This window comes from Lissotriton vulgaris, chromosome 11 (genome assembly GCF_964263255.1).
Source record: "Lissotriton vulgaris chromosome 11, aLisVul1.2, whole genome shotgun sequence".
Lineage (NCBI taxonomy): Eukaryota > Metazoa > Chordata > Amphibia > Caudata > Salamandridae > Lissotriton > Lissotriton vulgaris.
Genome location: NC_141699.1, coordinates 1102296337 through 1102320804, shown reverse-complemented (window position 1 = coordinate 1102320804; position 24468 = coordinate 1102296337). Strand labels below are relative to the sequence as shown.

Here is a 24468-nt window from a genome sequence, read left to right as displayed (position 1 = left end):
TTCCTGTCTCCCGTATACAACTCAAGAGGTTTTCGCCTGCGCGAAAAAGATGCGCAGAAGCGCATCTTTTCGCCAGGCAAAACCTAAAAAGTGGCAGGAGTCTGTTTCGGTCTTCTTCGGTCCGTGTGTAAAGTTCTGCCTCTCCTTCCACCGCTATCTAGGAAGCTACTGATTCAGGGGCTGATTATATCAAGACTAGATTATAGCAATGCTATCTATCTTGGTGCCCCTGAAGTTACGTTCAATAAATTGCAACAAATTCAAAATGCTGCAGCACGGCTACTTAAAAACACTCCTATGTCACGGTCGGCTAAACCCGCACTGAGGGCACTGCATTGGTTGCCGGTGCGTGAAAGGGTGAAATTCAGATCCCTCTGTCTTGCGCACAAAATCTTGCAGGGTACAGGCCCTTCCGTCCTGAAGAGTTTAGTTACACCCTATAGGGCTAGCCGGACCCTACGCTCCAACCAAAAACACCTGCTTAAGACCCCTAAAGTTAAAAAGGCATGTACAGGGGGAAGAAGATTCTCTGTGAATATTGCTGTACTCTGGAATGCACTCCACCTAAGTCTGCGCTCTGAGACTTGCCTCCTTCGTTTTTGCAAACGCTTGATAACACATCTTTTCGTTAACTGCTGACCCTGACTGCATGTGATGGTTACCTTTTTGTTTCTGGAACAAGCGCTGGGATGCTCCAGGGTAACTATGCGCTATATAAGACTGCAATAATAATAATAATAATAATAATAATAATAATAATAATAATAATTTACACATGTCCATCCCCTCAAATGAGTTGGAGATATATAAATAACTTTCAGAGTGTATTTTACATTTTGCCCGGTTGGCAGGCGTGTTGGAGAGGAGGGCAGAGATCTGGGACACTGATCTACATGATGGAAAGCATGGGGAATGTAATAAAGGTTATAATTAAAAAAAAACTTTACTTTATGAAATATAACGGTAGATTAATTAAAAAAATGTACCATTTATTGGAAATATAAAAATACATATTTACAGCCCACTAAATCATCAAAAACAGTCATTTAACAAAGAAATTACTCATCCTACTCCTGTTTTTTCCTACTTAGGGGTTTTATTTCACAATCAATTAAAATGGGGCCCCCTAATTCAGAGGAAAAAAGAGGATCTGGCTCAGGTCAACGCAGCAATTTTTAACTTTGCCTCTAAAGTAGGGAAGAAACTGACAGGACAAGTGTATCAAGCAAAAAGCTTAACCATAGCAACTTATGGCAGTGAAATCTGGGGTTATGCTGCTATAGATTCTCTCCAGGTAGTAGAAAACGGGTTCTTAAAATGATTATTATGTGTTCCGCATGGAACCTCGAATCTAGTGGTACACGAGGAATTGGGGGTCTCCTACCTAAGTGATATTCTTGCTCTGCATCCCTTGATTTTTTGGTTAAAGTGTTGGTTGAACGAAGATCTAATCCTCAATCATTTGATTTTAAGAGAATGCATGTCCCTAGATAATGCGGCTCGTATCCCCTGGATTAATTATATAAAAAGAGGGTTTGAATGGATTGGGCGGGGCGTTTTATTTTCCAATCCAGATTTCATTGCAAGAAAGGATGTTGAATTAACCAAGACAGCCTTTCTGAGCTGAAAGCTAGCAGATCGGGAAGCAGAGGAGGTCTGGAAACCTAGGGGCAGATTTATGAAGGGCTTGCGCCACGTTTACGCCGCCGTTGCGTGACGCAACGGCACGGAAACGTGGCGCATCCCTGCGCCCTATTTACAACGTGACGCATCTAGGAGATGCGTCACGTTGTAAAGCACTGCGCCATGAGGAGGCGTTCCTGCGCAGGGGGGGCGTTCCTGCGCAGGAACGCCTCCTGAAAGTGGCTGAGTGAAATCTATGAGATTTCACTCAGTCACTTTCAGGGCAATGCTGCGTCAAAACCCTGCGCCTGCTTGAAGCAGGCGTAAGGCTTGAGGCAGCATTGAAAGAATAGGCCCCCCAGAGCATTGCTGGAGCTGCGTCGCGCTTGCGACGCAACTCTAGCAATGCGCCACATTTCCGGCACAGATGCGTGACGCATCTGTGCCGTTTTTGCCCCATGGTGCGCCGCATCATAAATGCGGCGCACCATGGGTGGCGTAGCTGTGGCGCACTGTGGCGCATGTTAACTGGCGCATCCCTCGGGATGCGCCAGTTAACATAAATCTGCCCCCTAGTGTCCGGACCTATATACTGCTCAAATCAACGCCACTGACGGAACCGTATCTCATGGGGCCCTTGACAACACATGAGAAATTCCTTTTAACACGATTTCGGATGAATCTCTTCCACCTTCTGCTAGCAAGACCTAAGGGGCCTAACAGAGGTCAAGTGCTATCTCCCTGCAGCTGCGACGGAAAGTCTCCGCAGGACTTGCTGCGTTTTGTGTTTCTTTGTAAACTGTATGAAGTCCCCCATAGGCATTTTTTAGTTCCTATTTTAAAAAAAGATGAATTTTAAACAAGTTAGACCAGCCCTTGTGTATCTCCAATGGTTGAAGGATGATTGTATTTTTTTTATAGTAGGGTTTTTAAAAGCATCTATGAAATCAAGGCGCTGTATGGATATGTAGAGTTTGTTTATTTAGATATGTTTTTTTAGAATATTTATTGTGCGCTACTGGACCTTTTTCTTTTAAATTGTGTCAATAACCTATTGTTTTTATGTATTGTACTTGTGTAACTTTTATGGTTTTTCAAACAAAAAACGAATAAAGTTTCTTGACTGACTACTCATCCTTCTAACATTTTTATTTGTAATTATTATTTATTACACTTGATTTACAATTGTATATTTAATTCATTGTAAAAAGTTCACATTAAAAAAACTTTTACAGTTGAAAGTATTGTTTAATTATGTTTATTATTATTTTTGTAAATTATAATAATTATATATATTCTAAATCCCTTAGAATATATATACACATAATTTTAAATTGTGAATTAATTTAATTAATTTAACAGTTGTCCTTCTCAGTGTTATTTTAAATTCCTATGATTTGCTCCCTCAATTGCAGCCCAACACTATCCTTAGGATCGCATTTGTAATGTAGTGGAAGCCCAGCTGTCCTCCAAACCAAGTCTGCGCCGATAGATTTCTGCTCATGGGGCACCAGTTTACCAGGCCCCGGGTACCAGGATACAGTCCACAAGGGGGCTGGTAATAGTTACCTGTGGTTGTACTTATCACTGTGGTTAATATTGTCTCTGACGGTCTGGGTAAGCTGATGAGAGTGCGAGGAGGTACTTTCTTTGTGGTCCCGATAAATGACGTGGATCCCTTCAGGGACCTGCAGTGGGATGAAACATGTCGACCTTCCCTTAATATAGCAAACATCTGTCACATTATGTCTTGTTCAGTTTGCACTTTCTTCTTATTCAGACGTACCTACCCCGAATCTTATTAAAAGTGTCTAGGGAGTTATAGTGTATTTTAATTCATATCGGTGACCACACACTCAGCGGGCTCACATAGGAAAAAGACCTCGGATAAAGAGCCCCCTTGTGGGTGCCTGTTGGGCATTGCAGCACCCCTCCAACGAGGAGTCGGCCGTGCGGCCCGATGATGAAGCATTAGACTTTGGTGTGTGTGGACTCTATAATCCTTCGTCGGATATCCGCAGGGCCTGGGGTCTCCCTTCGGTACTCCCCGTCAACAGTGGATGAGAGTCTGAAACAGGCACACATTTTCTTTACAGATCTGCTGTTAACATTTCAGATTAACTAGAAGAGTGTAGTGCAACCTCCTTGAGTAATATTGCTGCTTTTAGGGTCTGCCACAAAAGAGCCATCATAAACACAAGGACCCTGGGCCCTGGCATCTCCAGCATTGCGTTAAGCAGTTTGCACGGCTTGCACTGTACAACGGATATAGGGTACTTAGTACACAGTTGCTCAGTGTTGTAATATAGCCTTATAGCCCACGTTAAAGGTCTGAGCCGAAGGCGAGGGTCTTTGACAAGAGAGTGGAACTTTAATATCCGGTAGAGCCCTGCTATGAAGGGCTATAAGGCTATTAGAACATCCTGCCACTAGAGGGTAGAATGTTCTAACAAAGAAAACAAAGGTGTCTTGGAGCCCGAGGGGGTTTAAATCCCCTCGAGCTCCGAGAGCCCTTTGTCTTCACAGCAATAGCTAATAACATTAGAATGTTGCTCTGCGGGCCTTTACAGGCCCATAGAAGCCCGGAGCAGTCCATTGTATTCAATGGAGTGCTCCACATTCCAAAGTTCTAATAGTTATTACACGTGTAGATGTGATGGCTGAGGTGTTCAGATGTTGTGGAAGCAGTCCTGTCTATGTAGTGGTAAGCCTTTAAATGGTAGATTTTCATTTTTAGTAAGTGCACTAGTTTGGATTTCCACGTGAACACATCCAAGGCTGAAGGTGTCAAACATGACCCAGTTCCACCTGACATCTATATAAATATTAATGTACTTGAAAGAGATGACTTTTTTAAAGATACAGATGGCAAAGTGCAGCTCTCAACCTGTCAGGCTCATCTGCCATCTATTTGTATCCTACAGGTTCCTTTAGCTATAAGGCAGCTCAGTGGGCTCAGGTACTAACGGCATCAGCCGCTCTGTAGCTTTCCGGTTTCATTCGTTCTATGAAAGCTGAATACCTCTTCCATTTTTGCATCCATATCCAACATAAATATATGTATATTTTTTCACAAAGGATGCAGTTGGTCCTTGCAAATGTTTATCGCATTAATAAATGCAAATATTGTTTGAAACTATAAGAATTTTGTAAATATTGTGGAAAGAGATTCCTTTCCTTGGGTACAGTGCGCATTACTTGCAGACTCGTTCTGCATCTTCTTCTCCTGATGATAAATGTGGACACATACACCAATGCCCTTTTTGTGATGTTTAGCATCAGCAATAGACATATTTTATTTAGTTCTGCTGATGCTGAACATCACCTGCAAAAACCACAGGCAAATTCAGTAGGTCTGTGTTGGCATAGCCATAAGGCGAGATTGATTGGCTTTGCTACTAACACATAACATAACATCTGTATTTGTATAGCGCACATTCACCACTATGGATATCTAGGCACTGAATAACAGATGTTTATTGTTACCCAACGGTACTCATTTTATTGACCTCGGATGGATGAAAGGCTGAGTGGACCCACTGGGATTTGAACCTGTGACCATGAGGTCAAACACAGGCCCCTGCAGTAGACGCAGTAGTCCACTGAGCCACCACACCCAAGTGCTTGTTGATTATTTGTTTTTTTTATTCCTGATTTGTAGCCGTTCCCAACGAAGTCGACCGCCTCGACTTCGTTGGGAACGGTCGCTCCCTTCTGCCCTTGCTGACTCCTGCCTAAAGCTGCCTGGTATTGTGTGCATTGCGCTGCTGAGCTATCCTGACGCCTGAAGTTGCTTGTTGCACTGTATTTTCACTTTAGCCTGCATAGCGCTGCTGTCCTCATTAAGCGCTTGAACGTGCCTGCCTGTTTGTGCGCTCGACTGTGCCTGCATTTGTTCACTGTTTTGTAATCATTTTGGCAATAACCTCTGCATTTTCCCCCAACCCGGTTTGCACTCGCGTTGTAGCCGCCATTTGCTGTGTTGTTGTTGTTTTGCCCTGAGCCCGCCCCCTCCACCACGCACCCGCCTCCCATCTGATCCTCCCTCCCACTAAGTGTGTAGGCTCACCCCTGTCCACCATAGCGCTGTGACCGCCTCGACTTCGTTGGGAACGGTCGCTCCCTTCTGCCCTCGCTGACTCCTGCCTAAAGCTGCCTGGTATCGTGTACATTGCGCTGCTGAGCTATCCTGACGCCTGAAGTTGCTTGTTGCACTGTATTTTCACTTTAGCCTGCATAGCGCTGCTGTCCTCATTAAGCGCTTGAACGTGCCTGCCTGTTTGTGCGCTCGACTGTGCCTGCATTTGTTCACTGTTTTGTAATCATTTTGGCAATAACCTCTGCATTTTCCCCCAACCCGGTCTGCACTCGCGTTGTAGCCGCCATTTGCTGTGTTGTTGTTGTTTTGCCCTGAGCCCGCCCCCTCCACCACGCACCCGCCTCCCATCTGATCCTCCCTCGCCCCTCCCCCCTCCCCACCCACTTATGACAGCTGCTGTCGCGCACAACATTCACGCGCAGCGGTCGCGCCCCAGTTGCGCCGAAGGTGCGCCAAAGGTAAGCCCGTCTACGCCCGTCCGCGCCTGGACCGCGCCCAGCGCCAGACCCCCTGGCCCCTGTACCTCCCACCCCACCCGTATCTCATACGACGCCTCCACCCTCTTAGCCCTAAACCCCCGGCCGACTCCCCAACTGCGTCCAAGCCGCTCCCGGACACATCCATGGACCCGTCTCTTGCAACTCCTGCAAGTTCGACGGCACCAAGAACAACTCCTCATCCACGAACACAAAACAGATATCTGACACCAACCACCTGCAATGCATCCTGCTCAACACCCGCTCAGTCCACAGGCATGCCATCGACCTATGGAATCTACTAGACACCATCTCTCCAGACGTCGCCTTCCTAACAGAAACATGGATGAACGCCACATCAGCCCCAGACATCACCATTGCCATCCCGGAAGGCTACAGGATCATCCGTAAGGACCGTACCGACCAAACAGGAGGAGGCATCGCTATCGTCCATAAGAAATCCATCCGCATCTCAACCAGCTCAGACGTCTATCTCGCTAACGCTGAACACCTTCACTTCCAGATCCACATCGACCCCAAGACCACACTCAGAGGCCCCCTCCTCTACAGGCCACCAGGACCCCGTGCACAATTCAGTGAGGACATCACGGACTTCATCACCCCACACGCCCTCCCCTCCGAGGATTACATTCTTTTGGGAGACCTCAACTTTCACCTGGAAAAGAACAACGACCGCAACGCCACCACCCTTCTGGACAATCTCGCCAACCTCGGACTTAAACAACTTGTCACTACCCCCACCCACACCGCAGGTCACACACTCGACCCTATCTTCACCTCCAGCAAACATGTCTCCTTCAGCCACACCACAGCTCTCCTTTGGACGGACCACAGCTGCGTTCACTTTACCTACAATAAGACCACAACCAACAACCATCCTCAACCCACTCTGCGAAGAAACTGGAACAAAATCACCATCGACCAGATCTCCTCATCGCTTCTTCAAAACCCCCCCGCCCACTCCTCAAACCCCGACCAAGCAGCCATTAACCTCACCCAATGGCTATCCAACAGCGCCGACATCCTAGCACCGTTGAAAAAACGTCAAATCAAACTAGGCAGCAAGAAGGCCTCCTGGTTCAACGATGACCTTAAGAAATCTAAGAAACTCTGTCGCTCCCTTGAGAAGTCCTGGAAAAAAGACCCAAACACCAGCTCCAAGGACGCCTTCAAAAACGCCACCCGTATACACCACCAACTGATCCGGAATGCCAAGAAAGCCGCTTTCAAGGACCGACTAGATAACAACGCCCACAACAGCAAGGAATTATTCAACATCGTCAAGGAATTTACCAACCTCTCCGCCAACTCCAACGACATCACCCCCTCTCAAGCCCTCTGCAACTCCCTAGCCTCATTCTTCCACAACAAGATTGCAGACATCCACAACAGCTTCGACAACCGACCCGAAGACCAACCCACCCAACCCTCTGCAGGACCCCCACCCCCCTTGAACATCCTCAATGACTGGAACCCAATCTCCACTGAGGACACCATCCGCCTGATGAACTCTATCCACTCAGGATCCCCCACAGACCCATGCCCTCACCACATCTTTAACAAAGCAGACTCCATTATAGCACCGCACCTCCGAGACGTCATCAACTGCTCCCTCAACTCCGCCACCTTCCCGGAAAGTTGGAAACATGCCGAACTCAGCGCCCTTCTGAAGAAACCCACAGCTGACCCCACCGAACTCAAAAACTACCGCCCCATCTCGCTCCTTCCATTCCCGGCCAAAGTCATCGAGAAAGCTGTCAACAACCAGCTTGCCGCCTTCCTCGAAACCAACAAATCCCTCGACTCCTCTCAGTCCGGCTTCCGAGCCAAACACAGCACTGAGACCGCACTCATCGCAGCAACAGACGACATTCGAACTCTGCTAGACAACGGAGACACAGTCGCCCTCATCCTCCTCGACCTCTCCGCAGCCTTTGACACAGTTTGTCATAGCACCTTAATACAACGCCTCAGAAACATCGGAATCCAAGGAAAAGCACTGGAATGGATCACCTCGTTCCTTGCCGGAAGAACTCAGAGAGTCCGCATTCCACCATTCAAATCAGAAGCTACCGAAGTCATCTGCGGCGTGCCACAAGGATCTTCAATCAGCCCCACCCTCTTCAACGTATACATGAGCCCCCTCGCGGCTATCGCACGCCAACACAACCTCAACATCATCTCCTACGCTGATGACACTCAACTGATACTATCACTCACCAAAGACCCTAACACCGCCAAAACCAACCTACATGAAGGAATGAAAGAAGTAGCCGAGTGGATGAAGTACAGCCGTCTAAAACTGAACTCTGACAAAACAGAAGTCCTTATCCTAGGTACCTCCCCCTCCGCCTGGGATGACTCTTGGTGGCCAGAGGCCCTTGGAAAAGCACCCATCCCGACGGACCACGCACGGAACTTAGGTGTCATCCTGGACTCCTCACTCTCTATGAACAGACAAGTCCCAACGCCGTCTCATCTTCTTGCTTCAATATTCTTCGCATGCTCAAAAAAACATTTCGCTGGATCCCCACCGAAACTAGAAAAACGGTCACCCACGCACTGGTCACGAGCCGCCTGGACTACGGAAACACCCTATACGCCGGTACCACCGCAAAACTCCAGAAAAAACTCCAACGCATCCAGAACGCCTCAGCCAGACTCATACTAGACATCCCGCGTAAAGACCACATCTCTGGACACCTGAAAAACCTCCACTGGCTCCCCGTTAACAAGAGGATTACTTTCCGCCTCCTAACCCACGCACACAAAGCACTCTACGAACTTGGACCCGAATGCCTCAACTCACGACTTTCCTTCTACACCCCCTCCCGGCATCTACGATCCTCCAACCAAGCCCTTGCAACTGTACCTCGCATCATCAAAACCACCATGGGAGGCAGATCCTTCTCCTACCTGGCAGCTAAAACCTGGAACTCACTTCCCACTCACCTTTGCCTCACTCAGAACCACCTTACATTCAGAAAGCAACTTAAAACCTGGATATTCGACAAGTAATTCCCCGCCCTTCCTCAAGCGCCTTGAGACCCTCTGGGTATGTAGCGCGCTATATAAATCACTTGACTTGACTTGAGTGCCTGACTTGAGTTGGTGGGTGAAGCGGAGCGACAGCAGGTGGGGCTAGGGCTTTTATAATGGGGAAACAAAGACTTTGAGTTGAGGAGGGCTGAAGCCACGTCCACAATAGAGGCATCTTGAATGGGAAAGATGTATGTAGTGGGCTGCTGTATAAAGCTTGAGGGGCAATTGAGGCAAGCATGCCAGGCAATTCTAAGGACTTGAGTTCTTCCAGAACAAGATGGTCACAAGAGTTGCTGATTGAGGGATGCGCTGTAGTGAAACGGAAGAGCGTGGGGGTGGCAGAGACCAGATCACCCAGGTAGGATTGCTTGTCCAGTCCCTTTTTAAGCTCACTTCTGCCTATGATGCTGTAGAGGGTTGGCTGACATTAACAACAACCTGTTGTTTAGGCAGGACACAAGGTATCTGATTTCTGAAATTTGTTGGAAGATGTGCCAAGCAGATCAGCTCTGTACGCTGATCAGAATGAGGGCAAGAGGGCGGCACTGCATAGGTAGTTCTAAATAGAAGCAAACTGCTTTCAAATGATTAATCTAACCCAAGCGACAGCGTGCCCCTGAATAAAGCCATTTACAGAAGTTCCTACGTACTATGCTCTATGCATTTATCAATCGGTTGCCTTCATAGAGAGTGGTCTCTACGAGCCGTCTCCATAGCAACAGAAGAGGACATTGATGAAGAACGATGGGGTAAGCCATGGCCAAGAGAAGTTGTAAGTAACATAAAGATTTGATTTGGGGATTGCTTGTCTCCCTCACAGTCTCTTCGCTAATGAGACTCACATATTCCTACTCTGAAGTGCCACATCACCAAGATTCATTTAACCAAGGAGGCATGGGCACCTCCTGCCTCCCGAGCAGGGTCCCAGGAGGTCTCATAAGGGTTGCAGGCAGGTGGCATTGAAGCAAAGTATGGATAGTGTGCACCATCAAACCTGCTACGCCCCAGAGAGGCAATCCGAGAAGGATGGAGAAACCCTGACTCTTTGGGCAGGCTGCTAGGTGTGACTGGAGGACCTTCCCTTGTTCGTGATTCTGGGGGACCAATTCTCCCATGAGAAGGTCACCCTAGTAATGACCTGATCTGCAAAACCCACTTACTGCTTCGCAAGGAGGTCGGAAGATCTACACCAAGAGATGGCCAACGCTTTAGGGACAGTTTGGAGACAGATGACCCTTGCCTCTTGCTATGGTGAATAAGCAAGAATTCAGCTCCCAGGGCTACCCAGTAGGCAGATCTCTAATCCACCACCTCAGGCACCTGGTGTGCGGTAAACTCCACTCTGCCGGCGGAGTTCGCTGAGTTTTGCCTACTTCGCACTCCGCTAGGAGCGCGGATTTCTGGAAAAAATGTGGCTAACCACAAAGTGTCGGATTTAGAGTGAGCGACACAAATTGAGCGCTAGGACGAGTCCCGCCACGATTTCTCAACATGGGCAGTCACAGCAGGTCGCTACCATTCACGTTGAGAATGCTGCCGTTCATTAGAAAATCTACTTGAGTGGCAGAAAGAAGCAGCGCCCTCTGGTGAGGCACATGTTGCCGTTTCCGACTATTTTTTAGCACGGAACAAGCTCCCTGTGCTAAAAATGTGCACGATCTCTGCTTAAACTCTGCAAAATCTCTTGCAGCTTTTATTTAACTCAGCGGAATTCCACAGAGTAAAGTTCTGTACTTTCTGCCCAACCCTGACAATTACGCAATCACTGACACCGCCAACAGCCTCTATAGGCTTCCTCTCCGGGTATCAACATCCATATCTAAGGAGCGGAAGATGTCACAGGTGTTCCTTGACTGGGAGAGTGCCCTGAATGGAGTTAAACCATCTGTATGTACATTTGTAATTTGTCTATGCTTCGAATATGTTGGCATCAGACCAACATTTAGACACATTTGTACGAGAAATGTATTATTTTTTATTTCTTGTTTTAGAAAATGAACTGTTTTCAGAGAAAGATGGAACCACAAATGAAGACATGCTGCTGGCGCTGCTGCTCAATAAAAACCGGGGATTTGCAAGACCTTCCAGTTTAGGTACGGTATGGCCACCTTCATTATTTGACAAATACCCTGGATTGACATGGCCTTCCAGTTTAGGTGCTTTATGACAACTTTTAATATCAGACAAGAACCTGAGGTGGAAAAGACATTCTAATTTAGATCATGTATGGTGACCTTTATTATTAGATTGAAGCCTGGTCTTGAGGAGACATTAGATGACAGGTACTTTACAAGGAGCCGTATTATTGAGTGACCACCCAGGCTTGTGAAGACTTTAGAGCATGGATACTGTACAATGAGATATATTCATGTATCATACTATGAAACCCTGGGCTCCAGAAGACCCTCCGGTCTATGTAGGGCATTTTGATCTGCATTAATCACACACCCGGGCTGGAAAAGACCCCAGAGTCGTGGCAGAAGGCGATGGGGATTTATTCTAGGAAATGTACAATTGTCTGCAGTACCCAAAAAAAAATCTGCTCACTAAAAGACCTTTGATTCGAGGCACTGTAGGATGACCTAAATTATTTGAAAAGTGGTCTGAGCAAAGAAACCTTGAAAGTACAGCCCTAAACCTCTGTGCTTTAGGACTAAGTACATCTTTAGCTGAATGAGTCTTGCCTGATGGTGCCTTCTGATTAACAACATGGACTGCGTAGACTGCGGAGCTCCTTGTAAGCTCCCTGGTAAGCCATCAAGAAAGTAGACAAAAGGAAAGCTCCTCTGTTCCCCGAAGTTACCACTCAGCACCTTGAGACCCTCACGGGTGAGTAGCGCACTTACAATTCCCCTGAATGATCGCTTACAATTCCCCTGCTGACAGAAAACTTCCTGAGAAAAACTTCCTGAGGTTGACAGATCTTTCGGAAATACACATCCTAATTTGAAAGCTTCTCCTGGTTTGAAGGCATAAATGAAATGGCGTTGACATCTTGGTTAGAAGGTGCTGCTGGGATGCGCTTGGGGTGGACATTGACCCATGCTTGTTGACTGTGCTGTAGGAAGAATTCCTCTGGTTCCTTGTGGAAAAGGGAATCCTCATCATTAAACAGGAAGTTGAGTCTGCTTGCAATAGCAAGTACGCCACAAGGGTAGGACAACTCCAGGTTCTTGTTATAGTAGGGGACTGGCTACGCGACTTTGCCTCCAGAAACCCCCCCATCAGTCCTTTGCTGAAACTGCACTGAGCGAACCAGCAGCTTTAGACGCAGGTCTCTCCTGCCTTACATGGAAACAATTTCTGCTCAGCTTCACTGGCCTCTTTGGAAACTTCCCACACTGGCCCCACCGCGTGCATATCATGAAGGTGTGGCGCAGCGGCCAGGGCAGCTGACTCCGGAGCACAAGGCTCACGGTTCGATTTCTGGCATCAGCACAGCTCAGCCACACACCCTGTGACTCTGAGCAATAGCTCGCTTAATCTCCCCGACGGCCCCCAGCGCCTTGAGGCCCTTACTGGAGATTAGTTTGCTCTTTACAAATACCTGGTTTAGTGCGGCAAATCAAAAAGTTTCATAATTCATCTTTCAGACTAAGGTTCAGATTGATCAAACTTTCGTACTACGCAACGCAAATCAGCAAGACACCTTGATGCGTTGCACCGCATTAGAGGGAGAGGGCAGGATTGCACCATATTTACCAATATATGCCACATTCCTCCATCTCCTAGTGCTAGCTTGTGCCAACGCTGGCTGCCTTGCGCCGTGGTGCAAAGGTTCCTGCATTGTAGGAAGGATTGCTTTTGTGCAGGAAGAGACACCTGCACAAATCCCATCCTCAGAGGCGTGCAACAAAGGTAAAAAAACAAGGAAAAATCAACATATTTCTCTTTGATACACCTCCCCTGGGAGGGCGTAGCATTTTGACGCATTCCCAGATCTATCACTCATGGAAAATCTGGGCCCCCTCTCTCTTTTTTTCATTCATAATTCTGAGAATGTCCCAAAATCCATGGGGGACACCAATGCTCCAGCCATGGAATGCCTTCGCAGTACAGAGTAACACAAGGAAGAGACTAGCCCTGCGTTATTACTGACTTACCAAGCACTGCAGGGCCATGAAAGGTGGGTTTCCTTGGCGTGGTGAATCTGACTTCGGGATTGCGTTGCCCTGGTGATATCGTGTGTGATACAAGGTCAATGAAATACCTTGATAAATCTAGCCATACATTTTTACCTTTCATGCATTTCTGATATTTACAGCACACTTGTAAACTCCATATTTTGCTTTTTATTACTTGCTAGTGCAACAATGACGTAAGACGAACGCTCTATCCAATGGCACCAATCACAGAGTCTCAATGGTGGGCACCCCCAAAATACACAGACTTTAAACATTTTATGATGCTTTAGCCATAGAAGAGTTATAAGGCTGTCCCCAGTAAGACCTAAAAGTTCTTTCTGCAAATATTTCTTGTTTGTGAGTCAGTTATTAGTCTGAATGTGAACTGAAGCCATGTGAAGCTCAAACAACCAACAATCCTTGACTTTAGGACTCTCGACACCACAGGTGTGTATGAGTGTGAGCGTCTGCAGTGCCAGGTCAAAGGCAACCTGTTGTCACCATAGGTGGACTTACAGTGACAGGCCTAGGAGGGGAGAGGAGTGAATGGAGACAGCCTTTGCAGGAACAGGAAGGAATGTCCAGGGTCGGACTGGGACCGAAAATAGACCCAGGCAAGAAAATAGAAATAAAAGAGACCCCTGGTGAATTAGCTAGCTAAACATGTGGCCCATGTTTGCAAATTGGGACAGTTTTGAACTTGTAATGACACAATATATAAGTGGTTTTTGAGATATGGAAGAATGCATGGATTTGAGCTTGCTACAGGCAATGTTTGTTTTAATATCAGGGAAATGAACAGCAAAAACTGGGCCAGCAGACCATAAAAAGATCCCCCAGTTGCACATGGAATAAAGTGAGACTGGTGTGGAGGAGTAGCCCCCCGCCTTATGTGTGGGTGCGGGAGGGAAGTTCTGAGTCCACTCTGGGGCAGAATGACAAGCTTCCACCAGAGGGGGGCGTGTTACGTGGGTGGTTTCCACCATCCTTTGCTCTTCTGAAGCATGTCTTGTCTCATGATGCTAGGCCATGGAAAGCCCCCTTCTGGCAGGATGTGTGCAGGAAGCTCTGCGGTCTGTGTGTGCAGAACCACAGACACACAGCCAGCTGAGCGCTACCAAACATGCGCCTGAAATACACTTTCTACTCCCACTTATAGTGAACAACGAAGATGAGGCGCAAAATGGCAAATTCTTGTAGCATTTGGGTTCACATCTCCCAACATAAGTCAGCATCCCGACACCCCAGTGAGGGGACCACCAGCCCACCTTCTCGGTAGGAACATGATGACAACTGTCTCAAAACAGGACTGTGAACCCCCAGACTCAGCAGTCCAGGGTCACACGGAGACTAGTGAGTATACGTCACAGGAGGTGAGGTCTAGGGGTCAACTTCGCCGCAGGGGCGAGTAGGGAAACCACTTGCCAGATATGTAATGTCCTGGGTCACCTTGGACCCTTCCAGGTGCCTGGATTGTCCCCCCTCAAGTCCTCTACATTTTAATTTGTCATTTGAATGTATAAAAGCGCATTAAACTAGAAGGCATCAAAGCACAGAACCGGATAAGAAGCGCCGGAGTGGGGGACCAGGGGGTCTAAACAGAGGAATGCAAGAATGGCCAGGCAACTCAAAAGGAAAACTAGCAAGAAAATAACCAAGGGCCCGATTCATAAAAGTAATCTGAGTCAAAATCCTAACTTTATGACTTTCGGTATTCACAGAAGGCATTTACGAGTACTAAAGTTAGGATTGTGCGCCGTTAAACTTAAGTTTTGGTCTTAAGTTAAACTTAAGACAAACAAGTTTAAAGGAGACAAAATCCTAGTCGTAAAGTTAGGATTTTGTCTCAGATTACTTTTGTGAATCAGGCTCCAAGTCATCACCTGCCTCTGGCAAATCAAGTTTGAATTTCAGCTCTTGATATGTTCAGGGGGGGAATTCCACAACCTGGCAGATGCTACCCTGGAAGCTCGCCCCCCCCTCCCCCTAATCTAACTTTCCTGCACCCAGTACATTAGAAGAGCCTTCTCTTGCCCATTCATACTGAGGCCTTGTCAGCATCTCCCACCACAGCTCAGATCTTCTTGTCCCCTACCGAGGGTTCGACAGATGTTTGAATCCACACATACGACAGCCCTCATGGGGCACCATCTTGCTTGTGACACCAGTGCCTTAAGAGAAGGGGGTGTCACGATGCCTGTGTTAGTTCACCAGGTGGTGCACACCCGGCTGTACTGCACCCCCTTCTCTTAAGGCACTGGTCTCACAAGATGCCATCTAAGAGACACACACAGGGATATTATCCCGGGATTTGAACAAAAGCAGCGCATCATTTCATCCTGTGCTGAATAAATGGTAGTCTCTTAAGAGGCACCATCCCGAGGGGCTGGCAGGCCCTCTGCATTCAAAAGGAGTCCCCCAGTAGAGAGGCTGGAATGAGTTTGGGGGGGGGGGCTGGATGAGGGAGGGGGGCGGCAAAGTACTCGCCATGTAAAAAAGAATGACCTAGTAGAGTGCTCTGCTTAGAACGTAAGCATTCACGAATCACGTATTTTCATTGTTGCTTGGTACTCATTTTACGAACCTTGGAAGGATGAAAGACTGAGTGGACACGCTGAGATTTGAACCTGTGACCATGAGGCAAGTGAGGATACCAGTAGGGACCATTGATACTCATTTTATCAACCTCAGAAGGATAAAAGATTGAGTGGGGCTGCTGAGATTTGAACCTGGAACAGGTGCATTAGACGCTGAGACACCGACCTTCATGACATCAGCAGCCTGCTAGAAATGACCGAATTAGAAACGTGGCAACAGGAACTCCCCTGAGAAATGGACCTTGATGGTGTCTGACTTTCTCTCTGGGAGAACAGGAGGCTCTGAATGGCTTTAGTTCGGTTCTGGACTATGCTTCAGGAAAAGGGATTGGCAGCAGGTTGTCTGGTCAGCTTCCAGGAGCTGGGAGCACAGCCCTGCTGCATGCACCAGGGGTCTGTGGGAGGCTGTGGTTCTCTGGTGGAAACATTTATGCTAAGTACACTCTGTAACACAAGGCCTCGCAGATACGTCTGACCTAAGACAGTGTGGCCAGGAAGTAGCTGCTTTTCTTGACCACCAGCCCTTCTATGGCCCCTAAATGCTGCAGCTGTAGCCATCTGACTCCATTGGCGCCTGTCAGAGCCCCTCGCGTTCTCTGCAGACTCACAGTAAAGAGGCCAAATGACACCTCTCACACCCCTTGGCTCTCCAGACGAAAAGGGTGTCCAGTGGATGGGTCTAAAAGGTGATTGACATTCCAAACTAACCAATACCTGAAGGGGGCTAGTACATTACCCCATGCTATGAATGTAGCCTGTGGGCTGACCCACCATCATTTGACGGACACTTCAACAGAGCAAAGGCTAATCTACTATTTCATTTCTTTGTCTTATTATTCTTATTAGTTCAAATGTTTCATTTTGGGTCTCGCGTAGACAGCGCCTGCGCTGCCTCTTCAAGGCATTTTGTTTACTGGTCGTGGGATTGGAGCCTTCCCATTACTTACCAAAAGTGGGCTTCACACCCGCTCTCAATTGCTTACTTCCTGCTGTCAGTTCTGCAGTCGCCACTCTCCTCTTCTTGCATGTTACCCACCTCGAGGGCATGGTCAAGTCCTTGTGTCCTTATACTCTTCACACTTTTGGGACTTATTTTATCTTTTTGTTAAGCCTCCTAACAGAGTGCATCTTTCCTAGCTGGCGCTGTCCTTTGCTTGTTGTTCTAGACTGTCCAGCTTGACTTTCTGTCTCCTGTGAAGTAGTAATAATAATAATAATAATAATAATAATCCTATGTTTGTAAAGCGCACAGCTACCCGTAGTAGGTTTCCCGGCGCTGGGGGCCGTCGGGAAGATTAAGCAAGCTGTTGCCCAGAGTCACATGGTGCTGGGCAGACCCCTGCCACCGGTGATCGAACCGTGATCCCCAGCGTTCGGGTCGGTCGCCCTGGCCACTGCGCCACACCTCTTCCATGTAGCTATCTGTAAATAGGCCTTTAAATCTTGCTCTTATCTTGTCTCCTTTGCTGTGCATTCAAAGACAGAGGACAAATGTCAGGCTTCGTATTCCGAGGGCACTTGGTATTTACTTTTCTTTCACTGACTTCAAAGTGAGAGAATTTATGTGACAATCCATCTGCTGAGTTTGGATGCGAGAGGACAGGCTGTAGGATGTTATCTTTTCTAGCACACAACAAAAATTAACTGTGCTGATATTTCCGAATACATTAGAATGAGAACAGTAGAAATGAATCCCTTTTTTTTAAGTGTGGTGGAAACAAATATTTTAATACGATCAAAACAAATCAATACTCTATCTGATGACATTACCACACATTATCATTTGGGGCAGTAAAACTGCTTGTCTGTGCAAATGTAATGATCTTTTTCAATTGGAAATTTGTTGTCAGTACTTTGCAGTGCACTACAACACCATACCTACCCACTTTACAGTACACCACTTCACTCTACAACTCTGCTCCATGCTACCCTCTTCCACTCTGTACCGTGCCACTCCACTGTAAGACACTTTACGACTTGCCTCTATTCTACACCCCTCCACTCCACACCACTCCGCTCCATTCTACCCAACATTATACTACCCCACTCCAATCTACCCCAAGCCTACCTACCCCACTCTACTTCACTCCAATCTACCCCACTCCACTGCAATCTACCATTCCAAACTACCACACTCTAATCCATCCAATCTACTCCACTCCACTCTAATCCACTCCTGTCTACCCTACTCCACTGTACCCTAATGCAATCCACCAAATCTACCCCACTTCACTCTACTATACTCTAATCCACCCAATCTACTCCACTCTAATCTAACTCACTCCATTCTAGCCCAATCTACCACACTCCACTCTACCCCACTCCACTTCACTTCAATCTATCCCACTCCGATCTACTCCACTCCACTCCAATCTAACCCACTTCACCTCAATCTAACCCACTCAGTCTAGCCCAAACTACTCCACTCCAATCTATCCCACTCCACTGCAATCTACCATTCCAATCTACCCCATTGTAACCCATCCACTCCAATGTACCCACTCTGCTCAACCCCACTCTAGTCCACTTCAGTCTACCCTACTGGAATCCATCCAATCTACTCCACTCTAATATAACCCACTCCACTCTATTCCAATCTACTACACTCCACGCTACCCCACACCACTTCACTCCAATCTATCCCACTCCGATCTACTCCACTCCAATATAACCCACTCCACCCCAATCTACCCTCCTTTAGTCTAGCCCAAACTACTCCACTCAAATCTACCTCACTCCAATCTATTCCACTCCAATCTACTCCAACCTACCCTCCCAAACTCCACATGAATCTACCACACTTTGAAATGCCCCACTCCATTCTATCCCATTCCAATCTACCCCAATCTACCCCACTTAATTCCAATCTACCTAACTCTATTCCACATAATCTACTCCGCCCTAAGTGCCTCAGTCCACTCCAATCTACCCCAATCCACTCCTACCTACCCCACTCCATGCAAACCTACCCTACTTTAATCCTACCATACTCCAAGTACCCTAATTCAATCTACCCCACTCTAGCCAACCCAATGTAACTCCAATTTACCCTAATCCACCACACTCCACTCTTCATCAATCTAGCCCATTCCCATCTACCCCAATATACCTAACTCCACTCTACCCCAATATACCCTGATCTACTGCACTCCTATCTACTGCAATCCACCTAAATCTACTATTATCTACCCCAATCCACCCGAATCTACCCCACTCCAATCCACCCCACCTTATTCCACTCCAATCTACCCCACTCCGCTCCAATGTACCCACTTGATTCCAATCTACTCCCATTTTCTCCACTCAATCTGCCCCATTCAACACCACTACATTCTGCCCCACTCCAGTCTAACTCACTCTACCCCAATATACCCCACTACAAAATGCCCCACTCTAAAACAATCTCTCCCACTCCATGCGACACCAGTCTACCCCAATCCTTGCTACTCTGTTTCTTCTCTACCCTAATCTACCCTACTCCAATCTACCCCACCCCACTCCATGCCACTAATGTTTAGCCAAACACATAGCAAGAAATAGCCCAAACCTTGGTAACAGTATTTTTTGTGTTTGCAGAACTGGAAATGGCGAACAAAGTGGAACAGCTGGAGCAGGTAAGAGTCGAGTACAGCTGTGTGTCTGTGTCAGATGTTGCTGTGAGAGTTATCTCCATTTTATGAGCGATCATAGCCTCCTCTGTGCCCCTGGTTGAAGGTACTGGGTCCTGGCACTCATAAGGATCAGTACTTTATTTGCATCACCACACGTTGACCGCGAAAGGCAGAAAAGGGAAAAAGAATAAGGAGCAGAAATACAAAAAAACTGTAAAAAGGGGCTAAAAAAGGAGGAAGAAAATAATAGGAAAACAATGACAAACCCATAAAGGGAATAAAAACAACCTGCAAGAGTATGAGTAAGAAACAGGAAGTGTGGGGTGGTGGATGGAAGTGGCATAAGGTGGACTCAAATGTAGGCAGTCTCGCAGTCTGGCAACCCAGCCAATCAGCGGAAAATAAACTTTGGGCCCTGGCCTTTTCTTGCTAATAAAGATCTATTTACATTTGTCTTAATATAAATTTCAAGTACATACATTCTTTAATGAGATTGTATTGATCACTCTAAATTTGGTGGACACAGAAACATGTCAGGGTGGTTCCCAGAGTTGTGTGACAGTGTTCCTTGAGGGCTGAGTCCTGTCAGATGTTCAGAATGCAAATAATTCTTATTAAGAATAAATTATAAACATTTATTTCACCTGGATATCCGAAAAACGTGGCTTTTGTCCGGCCCTTTTCGACTCACGTTGGACACCCCTTACAAGAAACAAAAAGCATCTCTTCAGTAGTAGCAGGGTGGTAAGTGCATTTCATGGGTGGGTGCATAAATGAGAGAAAAGACAGAACCGGAGACCAGGTACCTTCGCTCCTGCAAGGGGGAGAGGGTGGTCAGGGGAGAGGGGTGAATGGTCTCTTGTTTTCCAAGCATCTCTAAAGCTCTTCCTCTGCATCCTGTCTAGAGCTATTATCTGTCAGTCATGATGACCAATCTGAAAAAGAGATCAGTGACTGTCCTTAGCGTTCCAGTACTCGAAGGCGGGGCCTTCTTTCCTATTTTAGGTGTGACATGGCAGGTGAGAACTATTTTGGAGTGTCTGAAAATGTCAAGAGTTGGTCCACACCGGATGTGGAGTGACCCCAAGGAGAGTCTAGGGACTGCCCCTGCAGGCCAGTGACCCCATGGTCAGCCCTGTTGACAGGATTGGCTCGTTGTTAATGGCTGCCAGCCCTCTGAGCAAACAAAAAGAAAACAGGCAATGCAGGCGCCATATTGGTAAGGTAAACAATGGGTTATCAGGAAATGTTCTGAAAACCGGAGGACGAGTTGCTGCTTGTTCTATATGTATCGAACCAGGGTGTCCATCTGCCCTTACATGCACAGGTGCATACTAACATTGGAGTTGTATGAAGCGACAGGGTGGACCAGCGTCCGGCAGGCCTAGAGGGCAATCAGGTGGTGCCCAATGAGCTGGTCTGACAGGTCAGTGTGTGGGCTGTTTTTTTAGCAGTTTGAGGGCCTGTTTCATGGCCAGATGGGCTGATTGTATTATTCCTTTCCTTGATTTTACCACAAACATTGCCTACAGGAAACAGAACTGGATGCTGCCTCCCATAATACCCCTATGGCGCGTCTTTACAAGTTCAAAACTAGCCTGATTTGGAAACATGGGCACTTATTGTTCATTAATCGAGTCACTTTTGTTCTGGTGCTGGGCCTGTTTTCAGTGCCAGTCCGCCCCTGGGGTAGACTCGTCCGTGTTCACCTTGGCTACTCTTCACACAACAGCCCATGCTGATCCTACCTGAGATTCAGTTAGACTCAGTTCCTGCTCTGCTTTGATGTCTGTATCCCTGGCTGTAGATTCACTGCTCCCTGTGTTTACTTTTAACAGCTGGAACGGCTGAAGGAACACCTTCTTCAGGGGAAATCTCCTGAGACGTCCTACGGTATCCAGGACTTGTCGCCATCACATCCCAAAAAACGAGGTAGGTGTTGTCGGTGAAGGCATCTCAGCTCTAGACCACTATGTACCACTGCTTATGCACAATCCTTCTTTGGTGGTGAGATGTTGAGTCCGGCAGGTCACTAGTAACACGTCCACCTAGGGATACAGATCTTACCTGCACGCTCCCGGATCCCTGTGCATCTGATGCTTACAGAACAACTGTTTTCAAATTATTGACTCCAGGAACTTCATGCTGAAGATGCCCCTCATCCTGCCTCAGGTGTAGGAGTGGTAGATGTTGGGGCTTCTTCTGATTGTGAGAGCTTTGCAGGTGGTTCACAGACCCACACAAGAGTGGACCTGCCCATTGAGGCATCCAGAGATCCAGCAACTTGCCAAGGTTTGTAAGCAGCCAGAAGTCCAGTCAGCTCAAAGGGCAGTCACTCCTGGTAGAGGACTGACTCTAACCCACCTCTGCCAACCTCTCAAGCAGCCAGTAGGTACATCATTGCAGCTGTCTGTCAGGGACTTTAACTCTTATCTGCACAGAACACTGCACACATTCTTCTCCCCTCATCCTTGCACCCCATGCTCTGTCTGCTTCTCTTCTCACTTGGTATGTCAGGGCTTGTACACTCCTGTCTTGCTTCTTGACTCTCTAAGGCTAGCTTCTCTACCTTAAGACACATTATATTAACCAGTCTACCCTCCTCTCTGCCTTATGTCAGGGAGGGGGCACCGGATTTGCTCTGGGCAGGCAATGCAGTAATTGCAGAGTAACTTGTTTCCTATAAATGAGCAGGTGTTTTGCTAGTTATTGGGTTTGCAGAGGAGATACTGCAGGGCCAGACTTTTCTTTCCTCCCTCTCTCCCGCTCTCCCTATACCCACCTTCATGGTAAACAACTCTGAGATCTGCTTTTGTTTCAATATCTTGCAGTGGAACCCTGCAGTGCAGACCCACCCATCCAGAATTTTGTTGCACCGCCCCCTCTTCAATCTACTCCAGAAAAATATTTGGGAGGGGTTAAACTGATGCAGCATTTTCCAAAAAGGGTGAAAAAAGAGGTTAGAGTGGTTTTGAATTTGCCCTGAATGAAACTGCTTAGAAAGTGCTGCAGCATCGGCAAAAATAAACTGATACAGACTAAAACAAGAGAGGGAATGCTGAAAGAAGGCAAGACAAGTGCCACGTAAGTTAAGTCGGCTTTCATTGGACAGGGGTTCACGAGGTTTGTTGTTTCCTTCACTGCTTCATGATCAGTCTTGTGAAACGAGGCGAGGTATCAGCACGATGGGAGCAGATGAATATAACCAATATAAGAAGGATTAACCTTCACTATTTGTTTACAAGCACTCATGAGGAAGTGGGTCTGTGGCGCAACACCCCATGTTACAGTGTTTCATGTAAGGTGTAAAAGATGGAAGCTGTTTCAGGTGTAAAATGTGTGCATCACTATGACGTCACATTTGGTTGAAATATATGGTGGCGTAAAATCACCAATGTCATGACTGCACCAGGACGAAAACTTATATGAGCACAATTCATATTTAGAGCCAAAAACACTTGCAGGTGCGAACATAACTCATGGTGCAATAACAACAGACGTGCAGAAGGTCCTTTAGGAGCACAGATGGGTCGCCACTGTAATATATGTGCTTTGGAGTTTCTCTGAATTTGAGCTGTGCACAAGACTAGTGATCAGTAACATTACAAATGCAGGTGTTGGTGAACCTGGCCACCTTACTGAAAGGTCCACTTTTAGTTAGCAAGAAAATGAACCATTTAATTGTGCAAGGCAACAAACCCCTCCATAGAGCATCTTGGAGAGCTCCCTACAGCTTCTGGTAAAGTGATTTAAATACAAAAACATGTTGATGATGTGGCTCTGGCCTAGGAAGGACTACTTGATGCTCCATCACCAAAATGGGAACACAACTGGAACACTGATTCAAGAAAGCTCAGCTCCTACCCATATATTAAATTGTCATGAATGATGTAACACAATTAATAATTCTCAAGATCAAAAACATTCATAGTCACAACGGATAAACTCCCAAGAAAGAATTTGTTAGAGACTTCTGTTATGAAAAGCTTTCTTCTTCTTTTATTATATTTTTGATTGATGATGTTTCATTCGATTATTTCAAAACACAATACAAAATCATAGCCGACGCAACGCGTTTCGTCTCCACGAGACTTCTTCAAGGCTTATTTGTGTTTTTATTTGTTCTCTTAATCGAATCCAACTGGAACACTGTTAGCATCCATACACTGGCTAACACCGGCCTTGATGGGAAAACAATGGCGAATCCTTGAAAACACATGAAAGCCAGTGGCTGAAGAGTGTTGACCCGAAGCCCACCGTTCACTGAATTTCATTTTGTGAATTTTAGAGCACTTGAATAAATGTATAAATGAGGTCTTCTGGACAGCCCCCAAAGCAAGACTTTAAACATTCTAAGGAGAGGACATGCTTTGCACCATCAGTAACTTTTGCTTCTGCTCTTTTTGCAGCCTGCTTCTGGAAGTACTGCGTCTGAAGATCCCCTCAAACTGCACAGATCAAACTCCGCCCAAGAAGGCCGTGCTTTTCGTGTGTGCAATGATTGTATCCATAGCTAACATCGACATAAAGCGGATAGCTGCAACGTTATTTTTGTAAATCATCTGTGATGTCTTTTGATTTCCTTTGTGACTGTGTGAGTGAATGAACATGCAGGGACCCCCACAGGTCACCTTCAGCAGTGGTCTATCTCTGGTACAAAGCGCGCTTTGAACATAGGATTATTATTACCTTTGTGGTATCACACGGAGGACCACATTGTGGGACATTTTGTGTTGTTTTTATAGGGACTCTCCCTCTCTAGACCTGACAAGGGTGTGTTCATGCTATCCTCAGTCAGTGGCGGCTTCCAGCTATGCAGAGTGGTGAATGGATGGTGGGTGCATACACGGGTAAAACTACATTAACTAAATTCTT

General features: G+C 46.8%; 1 protein-coding gene across 1 annotated transcript in view; it reads left to right on the top strand.

The window, feature by feature from the left end:
- The window catches only part of UTS2B (urotensin 2B), a 31498-nt gene extending 7363 nt beyond the window's left edge, over positions 1 to 24135 (top strand). The window contains exons 2-5 of the mRNA XM_086944968.1: positions 11253 to 11354; positions 19559 to 19596; positions 21432 to 21525; positions 24003 to 24135. Coding sequence (XP_086801094.1) covers positions 11253 to 11354; positions 19559 to 19596; positions 21432 to 21525; positions 24003 to 24028 — 260 coding nt within the window. The 3' untranslated portion in view covers positions 24029 to 24135. The remainder of the gene's footprint in view (positions 1 to 11252; positions 11355 to 19558; positions 19597 to 21431; positions 21526 to 24002) is intronic.
- The last annotated feature ends 333 nt before the right edge of the window (positions 24136 to 24468 follow it).